At 48.7% G+C, this 20,425-nt stretch overlaps 5 protein-coding genes and 1 long non-coding RNA gene across 6 annotated transcripts in view; 4 read left to right on the top strand and 2 right to left on the bottom strand.

The window, feature by feature from the left end:
* Positions 1–9,587, top strand: part of LOC6739686 (dynein beta chain, ciliary) — a 28,482-nt gene extending 18,895 nt beyond the window's left edge. Inside the window, exons 25-32 of the mRNA XM_044923141.1 lie at positions 1,043–1,519; positions 1,574–1,938; positions 5,352–5,490; positions 5,558–5,724; positions 5,777–7,421; positions 7,476–8,602; positions 8,755–8,949; positions 9,023–9,587. Coding sequence (XP_044779076.1) covers positions 1,043–1,519; positions 1,574–1,938; positions 5,352–5,490; positions 5,558–5,724; positions 5,777–7,421; positions 7,476–8,602; positions 8,755–8,949; positions 9,023–9,122 — 4,215 coding nt within the window. The 3' untranslated portion in view covers positions 9,123–9,587. The remainder of the gene's footprint in view (positions 1–1,042; positions 1,520–1,573; positions 1,939–5,351; positions 5,491–5,557; positions 5,725–5,776; positions 7,422–7,475; positions 8,603–8,754; positions 8,950–9,022) is intronic.
* Positions 9,588–9,865: 278 nt separating this feature from the next.
* LOC123327244 lies at positions 9,866–10,918 on the top strand. Its single transcript, XR_006541831.1, has 2 exons — positions 9,866–10,058; positions 10,145–10,918. It is a non-coding gene; the product is annotated as an uncharacterized LOC123327244 (long non-coding RNA).
* A 201-nt stretch (positions 10,919–11,119) lies between these two features.
* On the top strand, positions 11,120–12,099 carry LOC27206427. The gene is made up of 2 exons (XM_016174579.3): positions 11,120–11,505; positions 11,639–12,099. Exon 2 carries the CDS (start codon positions 11,676–11,678, stop codon positions 11,970–11,972), a length of 297 nt encoding a protein of 98 aa, XP_016036575.1. The 5' UTR covers positions 11,120–11,505; positions 11,639–11,675; the 3' UTR covers positions 11,973–12,099.
* On the bottom strand, positions 12,039–14,845 carry LOC27207137 (adipocyte plasma membrane-associated protein). The gene is made up of 4 exons (XM_016182870.3): positions 14,577–14,845; positions 14,302–14,507; positions 13,942–14,242; positions 12,039–13,602 (listed from the first exon to the last, which is right to left on the bottom strand). Exons 1-4 carry the CDS (start codon positions 14,690–14,692, stop codon positions 12,501–12,503), a joined length of 1,725 nt encoding a protein of 574 aa, XP_016036574.1. The 5' UTR covers positions 14,693–14,845; the 3' UTR covers positions 12,039–12,500.
* A 3-nt stretch (positions 14,846–14,848) lies between these two features.
* LOC6739685 (max-like protein X) lies at positions 14,849–16,291 on the top strand. The gene is made up of 3 exons (XM_002076544.4): positions 14,849–15,324; positions 15,476–15,876; positions 15,936–16,291. Exons 1-3 carry the CDS (start codon positions 15,183–15,185, stop codon positions 16,155–16,157), a joined length of 765 nt encoding a protein of 254 aa, XP_002076580.2. The 5' UTR covers positions 14,849–15,182; the 3' UTR covers positions 16,158–16,291.
* LOC6739679 lies at positions 16,204–19,967 on the bottom strand. Its single transcript, XM_016172064.3, has 3 exons — positions 19,751–19,967; positions 17,628–19,697; positions 16,204–17,569 (listed from the first exon to the last, which is right to left on the bottom strand). Exons 1-3 carry the CDS (start codon positions 19,811–19,813, stop codon positions 16,340–16,342), a joined length of 3,363 nt encoding a protein of 1,120 aa, XP_016036573.1. The 5' UTR covers positions 19,814–19,967; the 3' UTR covers positions 16,204–16,339.
* Between the last annotated feature and the right edge of the window lie 458 nt (positions 19,968–20,425).

The following is a 20,425-nucleotide window of genomic DNA, read 5'->3' as shown; positions in this document are numbered from 1 at the left end:
TAATGTTCAGAGCTCAAGAATCTCATCAAATGCACACACAGCAGATTGCGCACACGAATGTGTGTGCCTTCAAATAATACCTCCTGCCAGGATGCCAACAAAAAATACAAATAAAAAGTATTACAATCTCGGCAGAGTTAAAAATTGTGTCTGTCTGCTATCAAATATTAATTAAACACGAACGCAGGGTGCCCGCAAAATCGATCATCATTGGGCATCGGCTTTCAATGGTACACTGCCATTCGATCCGGTGGCGAAGCGTTCGCCATTCAATTAGTGCGCTTAATTGAATTGTTGTTGCAGCAAATCTGCTGTCCACTTGTCCAACTCCGGGCAACATCAATGGCGGAAACCGGAGAGGCGGAAGGTCGCTGCCATTCTTTGAGTTTTTAACGCCGTTTCCGGTTACGTCGCGTATACGCAGTGGTGGCCCAGCGGCATCGCGTTTATTTCGTATCGCACTCCTCGCCGCTAAACAACATCCAGTCGACTGCGATGGCGGTGGAGTGGGGGGGAGCAGGCCAAATGTTATTTAAACTAATTGAATTAATTGAATTCGTTTCCCTCGAACAAAAGCCGCTTCATTTTCCCGAGTTTTCACTACTGTTTTACAGCGCTTCTGCCTTTCTAGCGATGGGGTTCACCTGTAGAAATGGTATAGGAATGAGTAAAAAAAAGCATATCTTCGACATTGAAAGGAATTTCTAAGCAGTGTTTATTTTTAAAATAACTTAAAGGCAATAGATTCATTGTAGAATATACTTTTGAAAAGTAAACTTATTTGATATCCTGCTTATTTCGGTTTATCCAAGTCTTAAAATCGTTATATAACCTACCGATTCCTCTCATCACTTCCTCAATTCACTTGTATTTGTGTGGCTGTGCCCCCAATTTGTGCGCCAAAGTTGCTCTGCGTAAATATTGAGCCATCGTGCCGGGGCTTTAATTATTTTCGCCAGGCGTAAAAGTTTTCAGCTCACTTTGATTTTGGCTTTGAGTTTCAATTGACGCAATTCAGCGGATTTTCTAATTCCACACGCAGCACCAACTGGCCATCCAGGAGGTTCAATTGGCGGCCAAAAACGCGGCGGCCGACAAACTGATTGTGATCGTTAGTGCCGAAAGTGAGAAGGTGAAGCGGGAAAGGTACATCGCATCGGAGGAGGAAAAGCGAGTCCGTATCATCGAGGAGGATGTGTCGATCAAAACGAAGATGTGCGAGGAGGATCTGCGTCAGGCGGAACCCGCCTTGGTGGCCGCCCAAGCAGCTCTTAACACCCTAAACAAGAACAATCTCACCGAACTCAAGTCCTTTGGGTCGCCACCCAAGGCGGTGGTGAATGTCTGTGCCGCCGTCATGGTTCTGCTGGCCAGTAATGGTAAGATTCCACGGGATCGCAGCTGGAAGGCATCCAAGTTGATGATGGTGCGCGTGGACCAGTTCCTCAACGATCTGCTCAACTACAACAAGGATAACATACATCCTAATATCATTGAGACGCTGCAAGAGTATCTAAAGGTGGGACAACATATGATTATACCGTTTAAACAATAATTCAATTATTCTCTACAGGATCCCGAGTTCAATCCCGACAAGGTGGTGCAAAAATCGGTGGCTGCCGCTGGTCTATGTGCCTGGGTGATCAATCTACACCGCTATCACCAGGTCTTCCTAATCGTGGGACCCAAGCAGCAGGCTCTACAAGACTCCCATCAGGAGCTGCTGGAGGCCAGGGAGCGGCTGCAGTACCTCAAGGCCAAGATCAATAATCTGGAGGCCAAGCTGGCCGAGATCCAGGCCGAGTTCGAGAACGCGGTGGGCGAGAAGCAGAGGTGCCAACGGGAGGCGGACAAGACCGCCTTCACCATCGACCTGGCCCATCGGCTGGTCAATGGGCTGGCCAACGAGAATGTCCGCTGGAAGGAGTCCGTCCAGAGGTGAGTCCTTCGGCCATGTGGTTGCGGGCGTTTGGTTATAGCACTGCATTTATGCGTAATCAATTATTAAATTTAATTTACATTCTGTGTGCGTTCGCCATGGCTGTAATTGCTTCGCCAGCCACTTGACGACGGGGTGGAGAAGTGGTTTTGCACTGAAAAAAAGTATATATCTGCCCTAAACCTTTTGTTTATAAACGTTTATTGCTAATATCCCCAGTTAATGTTGAAAAGGCTTTCATAAAGCAATAGCCAATTAAATACTCCCATGTCATTACTTTCTTTTTCCCAAAGTGCATGAGAACTCCGCTCACTGGCGGGCCATGGCGGCAATAAAGGGCCGTAAATTTTATTTATCCGCTCCCATTTGGCGCAGAGTGCTCCGGGGTCCCCGAACCCGGCTCATTCACTCGATTGCGCACTCGTCGGAAGGCAATGAACCGCCAGGAGTGACGGCAATTTGCAAAAATCATTGGCAGTTAACCGAAATGCATTTAAGCAGCTCCACGCCGGAGGCACGTACTCCAAATAGGGGTATGCAAACTTGTCATACCAAGCGGGTTGTGCTGGGCTGGCGCTAATCCCATCTGTTGCAGCTCCTTCTCGTGCTGCTCCGTGCTGCTCCGATGATGTGAGCCACGAAAATGTCGAGCCAAGGTGCCAGGCACCTGCCTAACAAGCCAACAATTGCAGTTGACAAGTGTGAAAGTTGCCACAATGGTGGGTGGTTATGGCGAAAGGGACGAAACCCGAAGAAACGTGGCAGGCAGCGTGTGAGCAGGAGGCAAAGCCTATTAGGATTTCCAAGGACATGGGTGATGGAAACGTGGGCTTTGTGCATCTACCCTTGGGAATCACTGATGCAGCCCGTGAAATGTACATGATATATCCAAGCGCCTTAAGGTATGCAACATGTCATCATGCGTGTCATATGGATAATTTACTTTTACAGCTGAACTGCCTTGTGAAATATATATGAAACGATTGAAAGATATTCAGCATTTAGTTAAATCAGCACTACTATTATTTATTAGCAATCGAGTCGACAGATAATAAAGTATGCACAGAATCTTTCAAAGGAAACTTCATATTCTTCAAAGTCACAAAAAGCAGAAATACGAATTTACTTTCTCTTTTATAAAATATTGCACAACTTTTGGCTTCAACCCAAAAACACAAAATATTTCATATGTGCATTTAGTTAAAAATCTTTTTACTTTTTGCGGTTTGCATTCATTTGTTAGCTCATGTGACTTTCATATAATTATTTCTAATTAAAACTGGTTATAGCAACCAAGTTGTTAATAATGTTACTAGATAATGTTGGTCCGATATGTTACGTTGCCAGTTGCAATGAGAATTCGTTTTGATCTCGGTCAAAATCAAAAATTACCAAATTGAATGGAAAAACATGCAAGGCAAAAGCAGAGCTGGTGGCAATATTCCTATCAATGCCATCGCCAGGTGCCAACACCATTTCCACAAAATATGGTTTATCTTTGCCGATTCAAAGGGCCAAAATTATCAGTAATCACCAAACTTGTGCCAAAAACGTTACGATTTAATGGCACCTGAATGGCGAAACTAATGAAAACGCAACCGTTTTGGGGTCATGAATATCCTGAATTTTCATTCAAAGCCAAAAGGATCCAAAAAGCAGTGGGGCGCCCCAACTATCAATTATATAAACCATCAGGCCACATGCAATAAGCATTGGGCAAAAACTTAATCAAATTCATATAGATGTCAATGGCAATATAGCATTCGAACATTCAAACATTCGTACATTCGTGCATTCAAACATTCAAACATTCAAACATTCGTACAACGCGCAGAGCACTCCGACACCTTTGGCTGCCCATTGACGACTGGTTGCATTCATTGAAATTCAATTGAGTGCGCGTGCAAGCCAAAAGAAAATCCGTAAAGGGCGTCCATCGATGCTGATGATGATGATGATGGTGGTGGTGGGGGTTTTGGGCGTGTTTTCGGGTGGGCAAAGTACTACATTTTTCGCACCTAAACAACTGCAGAGTCCGCACACAAACTGACCAACTGAACAACCCATACAAAATGGGCTGCGTCAGCAGCTAAATCGCCGAGGGATCCGGTTCCGAATATAAATGCATATGAAATACGTATTGAATTACGAAAAATGAAAAATTTCCCAACTGTGTGTGTGTGTGTGTGTGTAGGTGTGAGCCTGGGCGATCCTTGGAAATTAAATGCATTGCTGGCAAAGGAGCAACAGCCTCGATTCTGGACTTTGCCAGTGAGAATTGTTCAAATATTTATGAAAATATTATTTGACCCGCTACGGCAAATTGTTTGTACCTTCGGTGGGTGGTGGTTGGTGGGTGGTGGGTGGCGATGGGCTGCCTTTTTCGGACAGGTGTGTGTGTATGTGTGTGTAAGCTGCTCTGACTTGCATATAAATTTCTGCATATTTGACAATGACATTACACACACACACATTTAAAGGGATCCTCCTGCAGGATACTCGCATTTGTTTGCCAACTTATTGTTGTTATTGTTGGAGCTGTTGGCATAGTTGGTCGTGCTGCCTTCGAAAAATACTATCCGCTCTAAATGAGAATGCTCTTATGTCACCTGACAGGTATTTCAACAAAATTCAACACAATATTTTCAGCAAAAAACAATTATGCCACACACACACACACAAATGAAAATGGCAGGCAGTGGCGTGCATATAAATTCACAGCAAGGGGTTTAAATCAAGCATTTTTGATATCATTTTAGGACCCTTCTATCGCAGAGGTCTCTGATCCTCCAGCAATTATCAGATTATTCAATTACAAAGCATTACTCGTGCGACTCTTTTAAACATATGAATGTGCATATAAATGAGCATAAATCATTGTCGTTTTCAGTTTTTAGCAGAGACGTCTGGCGGAGCAGAGTGGTGGCCACTGGGGCTTACTAATTGAAAATAGCTTAAGCAAGCACTACAAAAAGTTGTCCTGCGAGGAGTCTGCCCCTTGGCCAGCAGCAGCTTTGACATAATAAGCTCAAATATTTCAATAAGAGTTGGCATGCAGCAATTTCCGATAATTTATGCAACCACTTCAGCTGCATCTGCAGCTAGAGCCCACCCAACGCCTGTGAGCCCACCCATCATCATCCAGCCTGGTTGGGAATGCCAGCAACAAAGGCAGGAACAACAACTCCTCCTACTTCCTCCTCCTCCTCCGACATCATTATTTTTTCAATTTCCCCTCATTTAAATTTAAATGCAGCGAAGGAGGCGAAGAGGCAGGCTGCAGCGGAAGTCGGGTGATGGTGCAACCTTAAGCTTCCTGCTGCTACTGTAATTTATACGATTTGTTAGCATCAAAAGCAGGGGATTACCACTTACATTTGCCTCGCCCCCCATCCCTTTATTTCATCCGTAGCCTGCTGGCCAAGATTGGTACCCTGCCCGGAGATATCCTGCTAATTTCCTCGTTCCTGTCGTACGTGGGCTGCTTCACGCGCCGCTATCGTGAGGAACTGCAGCACAAGATGTGGCTGCCCAACTTTCGCAAAATCGATGTGAGTTCGCACTTTCACTTTGCCACGGTTGCAGGAACTTAAACTTCGTTTCATTTCGGGTGAATAGCCCCACATACCGCACACCGAGGGCGTGGATACCCTGGCCCTATTCTCGGATGACGCCCAGATAGCCGCCTGGAACAACGAGGGTCTGCCCATGGACCGGATGTCGACGGAGAATGCCACCATACTGCAATACTCCACCAGATGGCCGCTGATGATCGATCCCCAACTGTAAGTGTAGGCATTACCAACTATGTTCCCAAAATCTAGATATCATCTTCAGGCAGGGCATTAAGTGGATCAAAAATCGCTTCGGAACCGCCTTGGTGGTGCTGCGACTGCGGCAGAAGGGCTTCCTGGAGGCTCTTGAGAAGAGCATCTCACAGGGGGACACGGTGCTCATCGAGCAGATTGAGGAATCAATGGATACGGTTCTGGAGCCCCTGCTCAGCCGGGCACTGATCAAGAAAGGACGCTATCTGCGCATCGGCGACAAGGAGATCGAGTTCCATGCCAGCTTCCGGCTCATCCTGCACACCAAAATGGCCAATCCGCACTACAAGCCGGAAATGCAGGCGCAGACCACCTTGATCAACTTTACGGTCACTCCTGATGGTCTAGAGGAACAGCTATTGGCCGAGGTGGTCAAGATTGAGAGGCCGGATCTGGAGCAGATGAAAACAGAGGTCACCGTGCAGCAGAACAAATTTAAGATATCCCTCAAGGCTCTCGAGGATGAGCTGCTGGGCAGGCTGGCGTCATCGGGTGAAAATGTCCTGGATGATCACGCTTTGGTAATCAATTTGGAGAACACCAAGCGAACCGTGGACGAAATCGAAGCGAAGGTGCGGGAGGCCAGGGTTACGACTCTGCAGATCGATGATACCCGGAATATATATCGATCGGCTGCGAAGAGAGCGGCTATATTGTACTTCGTACTCACCGATTTGAGTCGCATTAATCCGATCTACAAGTTCTCGCTGAAGTCCTTTATGAACGTATTCCGGCAAGCTATTGCCATGGCCGCTGAATCCAAGAACTACGAGAAGCGGGTGCTCCACCTCGTGGAGTCCATTACCTTGCAGACTTATCGCTATACGTTGCGCGGTCTCTTCGAGGCGGACAAGCTGACCTTCACCTCGCACATGACCCTTCGCATCCTCATAGCCGCCGAGCAGGTGGCCAAAGATGAGACGGACTTTCTGCTGAGATTCCCCCACGATCCCACTACCTTGTCGCCCTTGGATTTCGTGGGTCGGAGCGCCTGGGGTGGCATAAAATCCCTGACCCTGATCGAGCATTTCTACGGTATTGACAAGGACATGGAGAACTACACGAAGCGCTGGCGCAAATTCATGGCCAGCGATACTCCCGAACGAGAGCAGTTTCCCGGCGAATGGAAGCACCGCACTCCGCTCCAGAAATTGTGCATCATACGGTCACTGAGGCCGGATCGCATGACCTACGCCATGCGGCAGTTTGTGGAACAGACGATGGGTCGATCGTATGCCGAGATTCAAACGCCGCCCTTTGGAGCCATCTTTCAGGAGCTGAATGCTGCCACACCGGCGTTCTTTATCCTTTCACCCGGTGTGGATCCCATTCGGGATGTGGAGCGTTATGGCCAGCGACAGGGCTTTCATTCGGAGTCCGATACCCTGGTCAACATCTCACTGGGCCAGGGACAGGAGCTGCTGGCCGAGCAGGCGATAATAGGTGCTCTGGAATCCGGTCAGCAGTGGGTCATCCTGCAAAATATCCACCTGGTGGTTAACTGGCTGCCCACGCTGGAGAAGCTAATCGAACGGATTGTGCTGCAGAGCGAGTCGAAGGGGGAGTCCAATTTCCGTCTGTTCATCAGCGCAGAACCTGCTCCGGATCCGCAATACCACGTGATTCCACAGGGCATCCTTGAGTCGTCGTTGAAGGTACGTATTTTTCCGTATCCTATTCGGCTAGATAAATCGAAGTATAATCTCCAGGTGGTCAATGAACCTCCATCTGGTATGGCAGCCAATCTGCACAAGGCGTGGGACAACTTCTCGCAGGATGCCTTGGAAACGTGCACCCAGGAGGCGGAGTTTAAGTCGATCCTTTTCGCCCTCTGTTACTTTCATGCGGTGGCCGGTGAGAGGCGCAAGTTTGGACCACAGGGCTGGAACAAGGTGTACCCCTTTAACATTGGTGACCTGACCATCTCGTCCAATGTCCTGCACAACTATCTGGAGGGTAGCAATCGGATTCCGTGGGAGGATCTGCGCTATCTCTTTGGGGAGATCATGTACGGTGGTCACATTACCGATGACTGGGACCGCCGGCTGTGCCAGACCTATCTGGAGGAGCTCCTGCAGCAGGATCTCATTGACGGTGACTTTGAACTGTGTCCCGGTTTTCCGGCACCGCCGAATCTCGACTTCGAGGGCTATCACTCTTACATTACGGAAATGCTGCCGGAGGAGAGTCCCCTGCTGTATGGCCTGCATCCGAATGCGGAGATTGGCTTCCTGACCACCGCATCCGAGCAGCTGTTGCGCACCATTTTCGAGCTGCAGCCGCGGGAGTCGGAACTGAGCTCCCATTGCGGAGCACCGCGCGAGGAGCTGGTCAAGATCATGATCGACGACTTCCTGGACAAGCTGCAGGATGAGTTCAATCTGCAGGCTCTGCTAAATCGCGTGGAACGCAAGACGCCCTTCGTGGTGGTGGCCCTCCAGGAATGCGAAAGGATGAACGCTCTGATCCGGGAAATTAAGCGATCCCTGCGTGAACTGATGCTGGGATTGAGGGGCGAACTCACCATTACCCAGGAGATGGAGCGACTGGATCATGCTATATTCTATGATCATGTGCCGGCTGCATGGGCCCGACTGGCCTATCCCAGCATGTTGGGCTTACAATCCTGGTTTGCGGATCTGCTGCATCGCATCAAGGAGCTGGCCGGTTGGCTCAACGATTTTAAGTTGCCCTGCGCCATCTGGCTGGGCGGACTCTTTAATCCGCAGAGTTTCCTCACCGCCATCATGCAGGAGAGTGCCCGGAAACACGACCTGCCGCTGGACAGGATGCTCATAAGCTGCGATGTCACCAAGAAGCAGAAGGACGACGTCACGTAAGTTGCTTATTCTGGCTATTTAATTTGCCAAGAAACCAAAAATTAACAAGAACAGCTTAAATCCCCTCTAATCCCTTCAAGAAGTATGTATCTATACGATTTTAAACTGCATCTTTGCTTGCCCTTCTCCTGGCACATCCTTCGAATAGCCTGCCGCCCATGGAGGGCGCCTTTGTCCACGACCTGTACATGGATGGCGCCAGCTGGGACTGCCAGCTGAACTCCATTGTGGCCCTGCGGCCCAAAGAGATGCTCTGCGCCATGCCCGTCATCTACATCAAGTCCATTGTCCAGGAGAAGCAGGAGCTGCAGCGCGTCTACGAGTGTCCTTTGTACAAGACCAGGTGGGTGACATTCCCCAAGATGCACCCCAGTCTCCTTTGTCCACACCGACTTCTAATTGACTGGTGCTTTTAGGTCGCGGGGCAATACCTACGTGTGGACCTTTAACCTTAAGACCCGCGAACGCCCCTCGCGATGGATTCTGGGGGGCGTGGCGCTGCTGCTGCAGCCATAGGAAATCAACAATGGAAACTCATATCTTCAAATACGAAGCACACAGCTTAATCTATTGTACTTGTATACCCACCGCATATAAATACATATATACCCGCAAAAATCGACGTCATTCCACAAACTACTCAACGCACGAGAGGCGAGAAAGCCCCCAATTTCACGATATACCCCCATGTATGACTAATCAATTAGTGGATATTTATAACCTTCGGCACATCGATGGACGCGCAACTCACGTGCTCCTGGCGAAATGGTGACGAAATGGAAAAATATTGCTTATCTAATGTTTCAAACATCATGTGCTAAACTAGTTTCTAGTTGCCATGTGGAATATATATCGTCGATAAATTGAAATAACTTGTTCGTATCGTGGGCGTAAATGTTCATTCACATAATAGCACTTCTAACTGGTTACAGCCAGTTTTATATTTTATTTCTAATAAAATTATTATATAAATATGATTAAACTATCCCAATAAATAGCAATACAAAATGGGCTCTTATTGAATAGTAGTGGCTCATATAATTGTGTCGTCTCATTGTGACGTATCATCTAAAGGTCATTTGCACATATTCATTGAATGAGTCTTTATAGATAGCCTCTTATTTCATTCATTTCAAGAAATGTAGACAATGTCTAGCCGAAATTTCGTATGGAATATTCCCTTTCGAGTTCAGTGACGTACTTAAAATATATTCTTTTTTAATGAGACTTTTCAAAAATTGCCCGTGACAAACTGAAATTATTCCAGTTGGAATTTAGTTTAGAATGAGATTAGCAGCTGAACTTAATTTTTAGCAATTGTAAAAGAGCATTGTGAAATATATCTTGCGATTTCAGTGACGAACTAACCAAAGTCCATTGAATGTTAGAGTTAGCATGAAAGAAAGTCATCTAATAAGCGAAGTAGTAGAGATCTAATAATAGTTTATGAAGGTAGTATTTTAAATTTCTTTATAATTTGATAACGATTATGAAATACTTTCGAGATAACACGTTCTCTCCATTTCGTGAAATTTCAGAGTCATGCGAGAGATATTCCCCTTGAAGTCCACGGGCGATCCCCCACACGATCGTGATTTCTTTTTTTTTTTATAGACACACATAAGTCACATCGAGCACGTCTCGATCGCCAGACCGACCTGGAAGCTCGTGCTCCGTAGGCCCCGGCGACTTTGACCACCAGCTGCCCACGTGCGCGCATAATCGCCAGACAGCCAACTAATTCCAGTTGGCTGCGATGGGCCAAGCCATTTGGTGCCCAAAGAAATCCAACCACCGCGTGATCACGTGAATGAAGTTCGCCAATCAATTAATGGCCCGTACGCCCACGAAACCGGAGTAAAAAACGTCTGGGCTTGGAGCTGATTACCTCGTTAGGCGAGATAAGGTGTCGCTGCTGGCGGCAAATGCCTTCATTTATCGCGAAAAGGTGACACATGGACACCAGCCGAGGGGAAAGTTACTGACTAGCGGCTAGAATGAGGGGCTCGTCATGCGAACCACACGGCGGATGCGTGATCTGGCCGCTAGTCGACGCGGCTTACGGGCTAAGCACCTCCAACTACTGGATTGCTGGGGTTTATTGACAGTCGATTCAAGTGTGTGCCAACTATGTATATATATGCATTTGTTGACATTTTCCGTTGGCGTCATTGCTCAGAGGAAACTCTGACCCCTTAACCCTTGGAAATTAGACAGGAAACGAATACACGCAAAGAAACGAAGCAGCACTTTAATTTTAAATAGCAATTTCCTTTATTTTAACAATTAACGAACAAACTGATAAAGATTTATACACACAAGCTGCATGCATTAAATTTATAAAATAAGTTACACATACGAGTTACGTTTATTTTTCTCAGTGCAGTAAGCGGTTTCAACCTGCGAGCGTGTTACCTAATTTTTTCTCCAAATATGTTTGCGCTCGTTTTTTGTGCGAAATTTACGACATACCGACAGTCTGCTGCGCTGGGAGTATTCCCCCGACCACGACGACGACACGTGACCACGACCGGGCATCGGGTGGCCAGGCGGTCTTAGCCACCCAGAGACCGACCCGCACCCACCCTTTGGGTCGCCTCAAGATCAAGGCGATTCAGTGCAAATTCGTGGGCCTCATACGTAGATACATAGATACAAAGTGCTCGTTGCCCGACAACGAAAAGGCGTAGGAATCGGATCGGGAATCGGCCCTCGAGCCAGAGACCAGCAACGCTATCTATGCCCAAAGCAGCGGACGGCGGCGTTGACGTCGTCCGACGGAATGGTATTTAAGCGGGAAATGATTCGGTATGACAAATCAGAAGTGAAATAACTCAGCAACAGCGCGCAACAGGCTGCTAGCCGTTAAAAATAACTAACGACCAAGAAATAGCACAAGGTAAGCGAAAAGGGGGAGTTTAATTCAGTAAAATATGTGGGGCAAATGCCTTTGCCAAGAATTTTAGTCATTTTTATGCGGCGATCACGCTCTGACATCGTGGACTAATGCTCAGTTCCGGTTTTGATTTCAGAACTCCCCCCCAAGAAAAACCCAATCACTTGAAGAAGATGGCCACCGCATCAGCACATCTGCCCATTCAGAAGCGCCGGCCGCACGAGCACAACGGCGAGCCCAGCTGCCAGGGTCTGGATGAGGTGAACCGCATGTTCCGCAACTACTGGGATCCCACGGCCTACTGGGTGTGCGACAAGCAGGGCACACGGGCTCGCCTCCAGCGCTGTCCGCAGTCGCAGCTCTACTCCGAGGAACTGGGCCGCTGCGTCCACTATGCCGATTGGGCCTGGACGGATCCCAAGGAGCCGGCTGGCCGAGCCAAGATCAGTCAATCGGTGTCCACAAATTAGTGATAGCTTACGGCTAAACTTAATTTAATGCTAGTCTAAGACAACCAACCTCATTAGGCTTACGTCTATTTTTACAAAATACCTTTATTTTTAATGAAAATAAGAAAAAATCAGTACAAAATCAAAAGTTACTCGAGTTTAACAATTTTGGGGCATTGTTTACTATTAACTTAGGAATTAACTTGGAATGCACTTCCGGTTGGGAAAAAGGAATGGAATGTATATAGTGCCTAAGCAAAACAGAATTATATGTTAGTCTAAAACATATAAAGCGTTGCCCGTCGAGGATCATGTGAGCTAGGCCCTCGGCTAGTCTGAATTTAGCTACCTTTCGACTAAAATTAACTGGCCTCGACAGCCTGAGTTGGGGCATGATAAATAAGAAAACTTTGAACATTCCCCAGAAATGGTTGAGATGTTGGAGGGAAAAGATAATAATCAGAATAGGTTTTGACTACGTGAAGAAACTAATCTCGCGTCCGGGAATATGCCCGATAAACTCAGGGGGAAGCTGATGCGTCTGCGATCTTAGAGCTCCACATTGACGCCTTGCTTGTTGATGACCTTGAGCTTCTCCTTCTTGGGTGGCTGTGTGTCCGAGGGGATCTCCTCCTCAACGGGCGCGGGTTTCTCAGGCACTGTGCGCTTGACCTTCGGCTTAGCAGGCGCTGGAGTAGTAGTAGTAGTAGTAGTTGGCTTAGGAGTAGTGGTGGTGGTTGTAGTCGTAGATGGCTTAGTTGCCGGCGGCTTAGTAGTGGTTGGCTTCGGCGTGGTTGTCGTGGTGGTGGTAGTGGTCGTTGGCTTCTTGGTTGTCGTTGTGGTAGTGGGTTTTGGCGTGGTTGTAGTAGTTGTCGTTGTGGTAGTGGGTTTCGGCGTAGTAGTTGTCGTTGTGGGTTTTGGAGTGGTGGTGCTGGGAGCCGCCTTGGGTTTAGGAGTGGCTGTGCTGGGTGGCACACCAATGGACGCCTCCAAGCCCTCGCCCTCGACGCGCACATTGCGCACCTTCAGCGTGGGCTGTTTGGCCTTTGGCGACTTGACACGCGCCAGGTACTGATTGGTGGGAGAGCCCAGGAACAAGAAGTCTTGGAACTCCAGGACGTGTGATACCGTGGCGGCCGACTTGTCGAAGCCATGCAGCGAGCCCACAATGTTGCCGTTCCAGTCCACACGCACGACAGTCGTTCGCTTGGGCGCCAACACAGTGATGCTCTCCATGTGTCCAACGAAGTGAACGAATCGCTGCGAGAACTTGTTCGGATATACGCTGTTCAGGTAGCGGAAGGGCAGCTCGAACAAAGCCAGCATGCGGGCCAGGAAGAGGCGCACGCTGGGGAAGCGAGTGAACAGGGTGAAGCCGTTGGGATGCTCGCTATCCGCGCTCTGGACCAATGGCACCCAGATGCCCTCGGCGTCGGGCGTCAGGTTATCGGGCAAACCGGGCAATCCGTCGACGAACACCTCGCTCTGACCGGCCTTCGCACCCTTCAGGTGATACTTAGTCAGACGCATCGCTCCGGTCTCGGCTACCACGATGAAGTCCTCGTTGGGACTGAGGGCCAATCCGTTGGCGAAGGCCAGTTCGTCCAGCAGCACCTCGCTAACATTCTTCGAGCGGTTGTATTTGAAAAGACTGAAAGGTAGAAGAAAGCAAAGGCCGTTAGAGTAACCATTAGACCCGATCGAGAAACCGGTTTGCGTTCGTCTTACAGTCATACTTCTGTAACTTGTCCCTTAATTATAAGAATTAAGCTAACTGAAGTAAGCTAATTGAAGTAATCTTAATTGAGATTAATTAGGCGAATCACTCGAGTCCGCTACAAGCGTTTTAAATAATCTTAAATGGGTCACAAAACTCGTTTTGTAAAGACATTCAATGTAATGGGGTACCACTGTAGCCCTATTCCGAATAGCTATCACTTTGAAAACTAGCAATATTAGACAGTTGCGCTATAATTTGCGATGAACTCACCGGCCGGAGGGGTTAGCAAAGCTGGCAAAGACGAGGTCTTCGATGGTGAAGTCCGACGAGGAGTCCGTCCAGTAGATGTCGCCCTGTTTGCTCACGGTCACACCGTTGAAAATCTTGGCAGGGCGGTTGATGGACTTGCCGGCAAGCTCCTGGGCGGGCGAGACCAGCAGGGTCTTCTTATTGGTGCCCAGGTCCACCTGCCACAGGCCGTAGTAGGCGTCAGCGACGATGAGGTTGTTAGCCTGCGTATCAAAGGCCAGACCCAGAGGACGGCCGCACCTGGACTCCTCGTAGATATCCTCTGCAAGGGGATTACTATTATAAAATGAAACTCCCTTTATAGGACTCGAAAATACGCACCGCAGGGCTGGCCGATCTTGGTGACATGCGTGACATGGTTGGACGTTAGCTTGATGACCTCACCGCCGTGGATGCCGGTGTAGATCTCGTTGTTGCGGGCTATCAGGCACTCCGGGCCGTAGACCCGCCCCTCCAGCAGTCGCTCCGCTCCCTCCAGGTGAAAGTTCGATTCCAGCGCCCCTTTCAGGTCTTTGGGCGGGGTCACACTGTACGAAGTGGGGATTTCTCCAAGGATTAGCACGGGAATTACGTCAATTGGAACGGCAGGCACTTACATATAGTCCTTGAAGGGGAAGGTGGTGCGCGGCGGCAGACCGGGCATTAGGATGATGAGGAGGAAGAAAATCATGAAGTTCATGATCCTCACGCGCAGCGCGTATAGCAGGCCCATGATTGATTCCTTGTGCGTCCGCCGATCACAAATTGCAGCCCAAAAACCCGCTTAATTTAAGCAATAACCCCGAAGAAAGCGACACGACGGCAAAGTTCAACAAGAAAAAAACGCGAAAGTCATCATCCGGACCGGTAGAGGTGGCCGAAATATCGATACAACTATCGTTCGTTGATTGAAAGTAGCGCAACTTACACTCTGCTACAAAAAATTCATTAAATTTAGTTTCTGAAAACTTTGTTATTATGGATGAACATTTTACTTAATGAAAATAATAACAAGTATAGTTGGTTGCATAACATTATAATAAAGTTACCTTAAATCAGAAAAAAAATTTCTTATAAACATACACTGTTTTAAAGATTCTTTAAAACTATCGCACAATGTTGAATCTGACCATCATATAACGAAGGCTTTTCGCGCTACCTCGCGACGGTCACACCGCTGCTGGTGTTTTTGTTTTGGGAATTCCAAAACGTCGCAGTTGACGATGAGCGATAATAACAACGCGTTGGCCATCAAGGAAGACGTTTTCGGCATGGAGCACGACCAGGACCACAGCAGCAAGCACTACTCGCGGTGCAGCAGTGCGGGCAGCACGCACACTCCGAACTCCTCGGCGCACAATTCAGGTGGGCGAACGCTGGTCAAGATCAGTCACGCTGGCGAAGAGTGCGGGGGCGGGGGCAGCTGATAAAGCAGTGGCATTGAATTACTCGCTATCAGCAGCATTTTATTACATTGTACTGTGTCCGCGTCTCATGTTTCGGTTCTGTATCGCAGACGACGACGACGATAGCGGCGATGCGCGCCATTCCACTGCCGCCAATTCTACGCTGAGTTACAAGGAGCGGAGAAGGGAGGCGCACACCCAGGCGGAGCAGAAGCGGCGCGATGCCATCAAGAAGGGCTACGACAGCCTGCAGGAGCTGGTGCCGCGCTGCCAGCCCAACGACTCCTCCGGCTACAAGCTCAGCAAGGCCCTGATCCTGCAGAAGTCCATCGAGTACATTGGCTACCTTAACCAGCAGAAGCTCAAGCAGGAGGACGAGGGATCGGCGCTACAGAAGGAGGTAACAGCGTTGCGGATCATTAAGAACGGCTACGAGAACATGCTGCAGCATCAGCAGGCGAATCCAGGACCAGAGGAGGCACGCCTCACCGACGAGGCCAAGTTTCAAGTGGTAAGTATGGAGCTATTAGCTCTATTATAATCTCTAGAATCCCTTTCCCTCCTCCGTAGTTCCAGGCCATCATGGAGGAAATGTTCGAGACATTTCAGCACATACCCATGGAGAACTTTAAGCAGCTGACCACCGGCATTATCCCCTGGCTGGAGGAGCACTGCAAGCCGCACATACTGCGCAACATACTCAGTCGCACCTTGCAGCAAATGGCGCAGGAGGCTATGGAAAAACAGGAACTGCAGGCCATGGAGCAGGAGTCGAGCGAGGGCTTCAGCTGATCGCGCGGTTAGTTCATTTTCTCATTTGTTAATTTAGAAATCCCTGTTTGGTAGATATTTTCGTTACGTTTACTGCGTACAAACATTAAATGCGTCATTTGAATAGTTGTAAAAGCGTTGACAAGGAAAGATAACTTTTTGGCTTAATTATTAAAGATTAGATAAAACTAGATTTGCTAATGCTAGCCGAGGGACTCGACGAGGGCCGCTTTATCCGCACTACCCAGCTGTCCTAGCAGTTCCAGCAGCACGTTCCGTGTGTACGGCTTGAAGCGACGAACTCGCTCCGTGACATCCAGCGCGGTGAGCAGCTCTTCAAGGAATCCCTCCAGACGTCCCGCGCTCCACACATGACGTGCTTCGTGCTTTAGTTTGAGCACGCCCGATGTCAGCGTGTAAATCAGTCCCTCGTAGAAGTTCTCCTCCTCCAGATTCGCGGCCAACTTGGCGCTGGCCAGCAGCGCCGCCGGCAGATCGCAGCGGAATTCGTGCGAGCGCACAAAGCAGGTGGCCGCCAGTTGGCGGACCTGATCACATTTGTGCCGCAACAAATGCCAACTGAGTCGGCGGAAGCGAATGAGCAGGGGATTCGGCTCTTTGCCGCCCGACGTACGCAAGTGCTCGACCTTGGACAAGAACGCCAGAAAGAGTATGATGGATGACGTGATCTCCTGGCGGTCACAGCAACTCAGCATGTGCTCGCAAGCCTTGGGCAGCAAGCAGCCCAATTCGTCGTAATCCAGCTCACTGGGTTCCCAGGCGGGTCGTGTATCAAACTCGGTAGCCTGGCGCTGTCCCACCAGCTTGCCCAGATTGGCGCCGAAGAGTTGAAGTGCCGCATTCGAAATGGTCCATTCGGGGTTGGTGATGTGCTCCATGGCCACCAGGAGAATCTCATTGTAGTACTTGCTCATAGCTGGCCTCAGTTCTGTGTCGCGCACGAGAACGCAAAGGTAATGCAGTACCAGTGCCTCCCAGCGATCGTGTTTGCTATCGAGGGAAACGGTCTCCGCGGTTTGGTTTTCATTTAGCCTCTTAAGAATTTGCTGCACAGCGCGATGGAGCAGCAGCCGCTGTCGTGGATTGTCGTTCTTCAGCACGTGAAGGAACATTATGGCAAAGCCGGCACCACGCCGTGTAGTGCTCACTTGACGGCTTTCCGTTAGCAGCTCCCGCTCTAGGCAATCGTGAAGTATTTGGAATCCCGAATCGCCGCTATCCAAGCTACTGGTGATGGCACGGGTAAGTCTGCCAATGCTCAAGCCGGCCGCCTCTATGGCTCCTTTGTGCCGACAAAGCGTCAAAACGGACACATTAATGTTGAGGCAACGACGCAGAGTCTCGGTGTTGACTGTTTTGGCAGAGGTTTGCAATTGGAAACACCCAATGCTGGTGGCCAGATCGCAACAGCCCTGCAGATGGTAAAACAAATGATTTGTTTATCAATGGATAAGAATTATATCTACCCACCTTCAACGTCAACCAGAAGCTCATCAGTAAGTACTTTCGAGAAGCCTCTTCCTGCCCATCAGACTTAAAGGAGCTTTCGCTGACCAGCAGCTGGAGACTCTCGTCCATGTCCTGAAAACTGGCTGCTGTGGCTGCGACTTCCTGTCGCCGGGCGTTGGCCACATTGAGGAACTTGAGAATGCCGCTGAGGATTCTCTCTAGCAATGGCAACAAATCCTCCAGAGGCGCCTCCACTACCAAGCCAGCCTTGACCACCTCGTCCAAGGCGCAAAGATAGCCAAAGAGATGTCCTCCGCTCTTGGCAGTCTGCAAAGGATCTTCAAAGAAGGGATCTAATTTACCCGTAAGCTGCTTCAGGCACTCATCAAATATCTTTGATCCAGCTTGCTCCTTTGTAACCGCCAATTGTGCGTAGAGGGAAACCAAGGAGCATTCGTCCATATCAGACGTGCGGCACAGTTCGAAGCAACGCTCCACGCACTTTTCACTGTCCACATGGCCCATCTGAATCAACAGGGAGACCGTCAGGTCCAAAGCATCATCGAAACCTTGTGGATTGTTGAGGGTTTCGAAGAGCTGTTGGGCCATTTCCTTTGGTCGAAAGACGCCGTGCTCCAGGAGAAATAGGCCCATTCGCTGATTCTGCTGGGGACTGCACATTTTTGCATTTTTGGCGACTTGTTCAGCATATAGCGATCGATTCAGGATTTCCAACAACTTGAGGGCAAAGATCTTGGGTTGATAAACCTCGCTGTGGATGTCCCGCTCAATCAGATGCTGAAGATGCGAGAAGAATCGCTTGATATTCTGAGCCAATGCATGGCCACCCACTCCGATGTCCGCCTTGAGCACCTTATGAAAGTGCTTGGCCGTGTGATTGATAATCGTGGGCATCTTGCCCAGCATCGTGTTCCGGAACTCTGAGCTTTCCAGGCAGCGATGTCGCTCTACAAAGCTGTGAAAGAAATCCAGACAGTCTTCGACGGCAAAGTTTCCCAGATTGTCGACCAGAAAGCGAAAGATCAACAGCTGTGCCTCCGTCTCCATCTGGCTGCAGTTGGTCAATAGCTCGGTGCTGATCTTAAAGAAGTGCAGCTTGGAGGTAGCATATATCTCCTTGGCGAACATGCTGAAGATCAGAATCAGACGCAATTGATCGCCCGGCGACCTTTCCTCCTCGGTGGCCAGGAACTCCACAATCTGAGGATTTGCTTGCAGCAGCTCAAACAACTCTTCCCGCTGTTGGATGCGCAGGAACCACTGCGAATGAAAGTTCTGAATCTCGGCCACACTCCCGTTAAGCAACAGCTCCACACTGGCGGCAAGTAGTGCCGGAGAGCGCTGATTGCTCAAGCTTTTCACGGGATATTGACTAGCGGCCCGAAGTCCCTTATAGCTCAGGCTCAGCCTCAGGCCATTGAAGAACTCCTCTTCGCTTTGATTAGTGGCCGCCAAGAGATCAGGCAGGGAATGCGAGTTGAGAGCGCCGCTCAGCAGATAGTACTTGTTGCGATTCGTCCATGGCCAGAACTCCACAATCAAGCGGAAGTAGGAGAATGCTCTTTCCGGCTGTTTGCAGCAGTGGTTGTACAGCGTCAGCGTTTCCTCGCGGGATCCCGTTTGCGTCTGGCGTTGCAGGCAATGATAGAAGTGCTCCAGCTTCAGCGGAAGGAGTTGCAGCTTGGGGAACTTCTTTACCAGCAAGTTTGTGGCCTTGAGCACGGCCATCAGGCTGGGATTGTTCCGCTGCAGAGCCTCAATTATGGCAGTGGTGCATTTTTCCTCCAGCAGCGCAGCATCCAGACGCTTCCAGTGGTCGGTGAGCAGAATGGATTGGAGCATCAAGAAGGCAGTGGGTTGCTCGCTGGTCAAACGCTGGAATAGATCAGCGAAGTGCGAATCTTGCAGCTCGTATTTGTGCACTATGTGGTAGTACACACGAAAGCTGATGTTCAGGGCGGCTTGATTGGCACCACTGCACGTGTCCGCCTGCGCCGCCTCATCCTCCTCCGTCTGGATTCGTTGGGCTAGCTGCAGTGCGGCATCCTCCGGGCGGACATCTCCCAGGCCCTGGAAAGAACACAATATGTTTGAGCTCAGTCCCCATGCTGCACTCAATTCACCTGCAGGTAGCAGAGGCAATCGCTGGGTCCGATTTTCGGCCGTTTTCCCGGAGACTCCGACATGCCCAATCTCAATTCTCACAACTTTCGTCTTACCCCAACCAGGGCTCCACAAAACCGGCCACTGCGCTGCGATAATTGCGCGGTAATCGATAATCGATAGCTATTCGTTATCTAAAAACTTGAAACGCCCAACCGTTATTGATTAGAAATTAAGTTTCTAATTAATGTATATATTATTTATATATTTATCATGTATAGCGGTACCAAGTACCTAGGTAAGGGACTCAGTTAGTGTTTAAATGTTTAAAACATTTTTGTTATGTTTTGTGCGGGATGACTGGTAATGTTAACTAGGTACAGGGTACTGTATTCTGGTACATGAATTTAGAATTTTTTACGGTGTTTTTAAAAAGAATGTTCAATATTATCTTCTATTTTTTTAAATAAATTTTATTTACAACAATCTGTTAATATAAAGCTTTCATAAAGCAGCTGTTTGATACAACCGATAAAATTAATTCGATAGCAGAAATTGCAGATAAGTAAGTTCAAAAGTCTTCTTGACAACCAAAGTGTGTACAGTAAACGAGAAAAATATAATATTTTAAAGGTGCTTCATGCAATCGGATATCATAAACCGAAAACCAAATTGGCTCTTTGTATGATTGCTGT

The sequence above is a fragment of the Drosophila simulans genome, chromosome 3R, assembly GCF_016746395.2.
Source record: "Drosophila simulans strain w501 chromosome 3R, Prin_Dsim_3.1, whole genome shotgun sequence".
Classification (NCBI taxonomy): Eukaryota; Metazoa; Arthropoda; class Insecta; order Diptera; family Drosophilidae; genus Drosophila; species Drosophila simulans.
Note: the sequence above shows the minus strand (reverse complement) of the source record. Positions and strands in the feature narration are given on the sequence as shown.

Bases quoted from the DNA above. Each gene is read 5' to 3' on its own strand.
- LOC6739685 (XM_002076544.4), top strand. From the start codon at position 15,183: ATGAGCGATAATAACAACGCGTTGGCCATCAAGGAAGACGTTTTCGGC. The intron at 15,325-15,475 runs GTGGGCGAACGC...TCTGTATCGCAG, and splicing joins CTCCTCGGCGCACAATTCAG to ACGACGACGACGATAGCGGC. The intron at 15,877-15,935 runs GTAAGTATGGAG...CCTCCTCCGTAG, and splicing joins ACGAGGCCAAGTTTCAAGTG to TTCCAGGCCATCATGGAGGA.
- LOC27207137 (XM_016182870.3), bottom strand. From the start codon at position 14,692: ATGGGCCTGCTATACGCGCTGCGCGTGAGGATCATGAACTTCATGATT. The intron at 14,243-14,301 runs GTGCGTATTTTC...ATCCCCTTGCAG, and splicing joins CAAGATCGGCCAGCCCTGCG to AGGATATCTACGAGGAGTCC. The intron at 13,603-13,941 runs GTGAGTTCATCG...TCTACCTTTCAG, and splicing joins TTTGCTAACCCCTCCGGCCG to TCTTTTCAAATACAACCGCT.
- LOC27206427 (XM_016174579.3), top strand. From the start codon at position 11,676: ATGGCCACCGCATCAGCACATCTGCCCATTCAGAAGCGCCGGCCGCAC.
- LOC6739679 (XM_016172064.3), bottom strand. From the start codon at position 19,813: ATGTCGGAGTCTCCGGGAAAACGGCCGAAAATCGGACCCAGCGATTGC. The intron at 19,698-19,750 runs GTGAATTGAGTG...TGTTCTTTCCAG, and splicing joins ATTGCCTCTGCTACCTGCAG to GGCCTGGGAGATGTCCGCCC. The intron at 17,570-17,627 runs GTGGGTAGATAT...TACCATCTGCAG, and splicing joins GCTTCTGGTTGACGTTGAAG to GGCTGTTGCGATCTGGCCAC.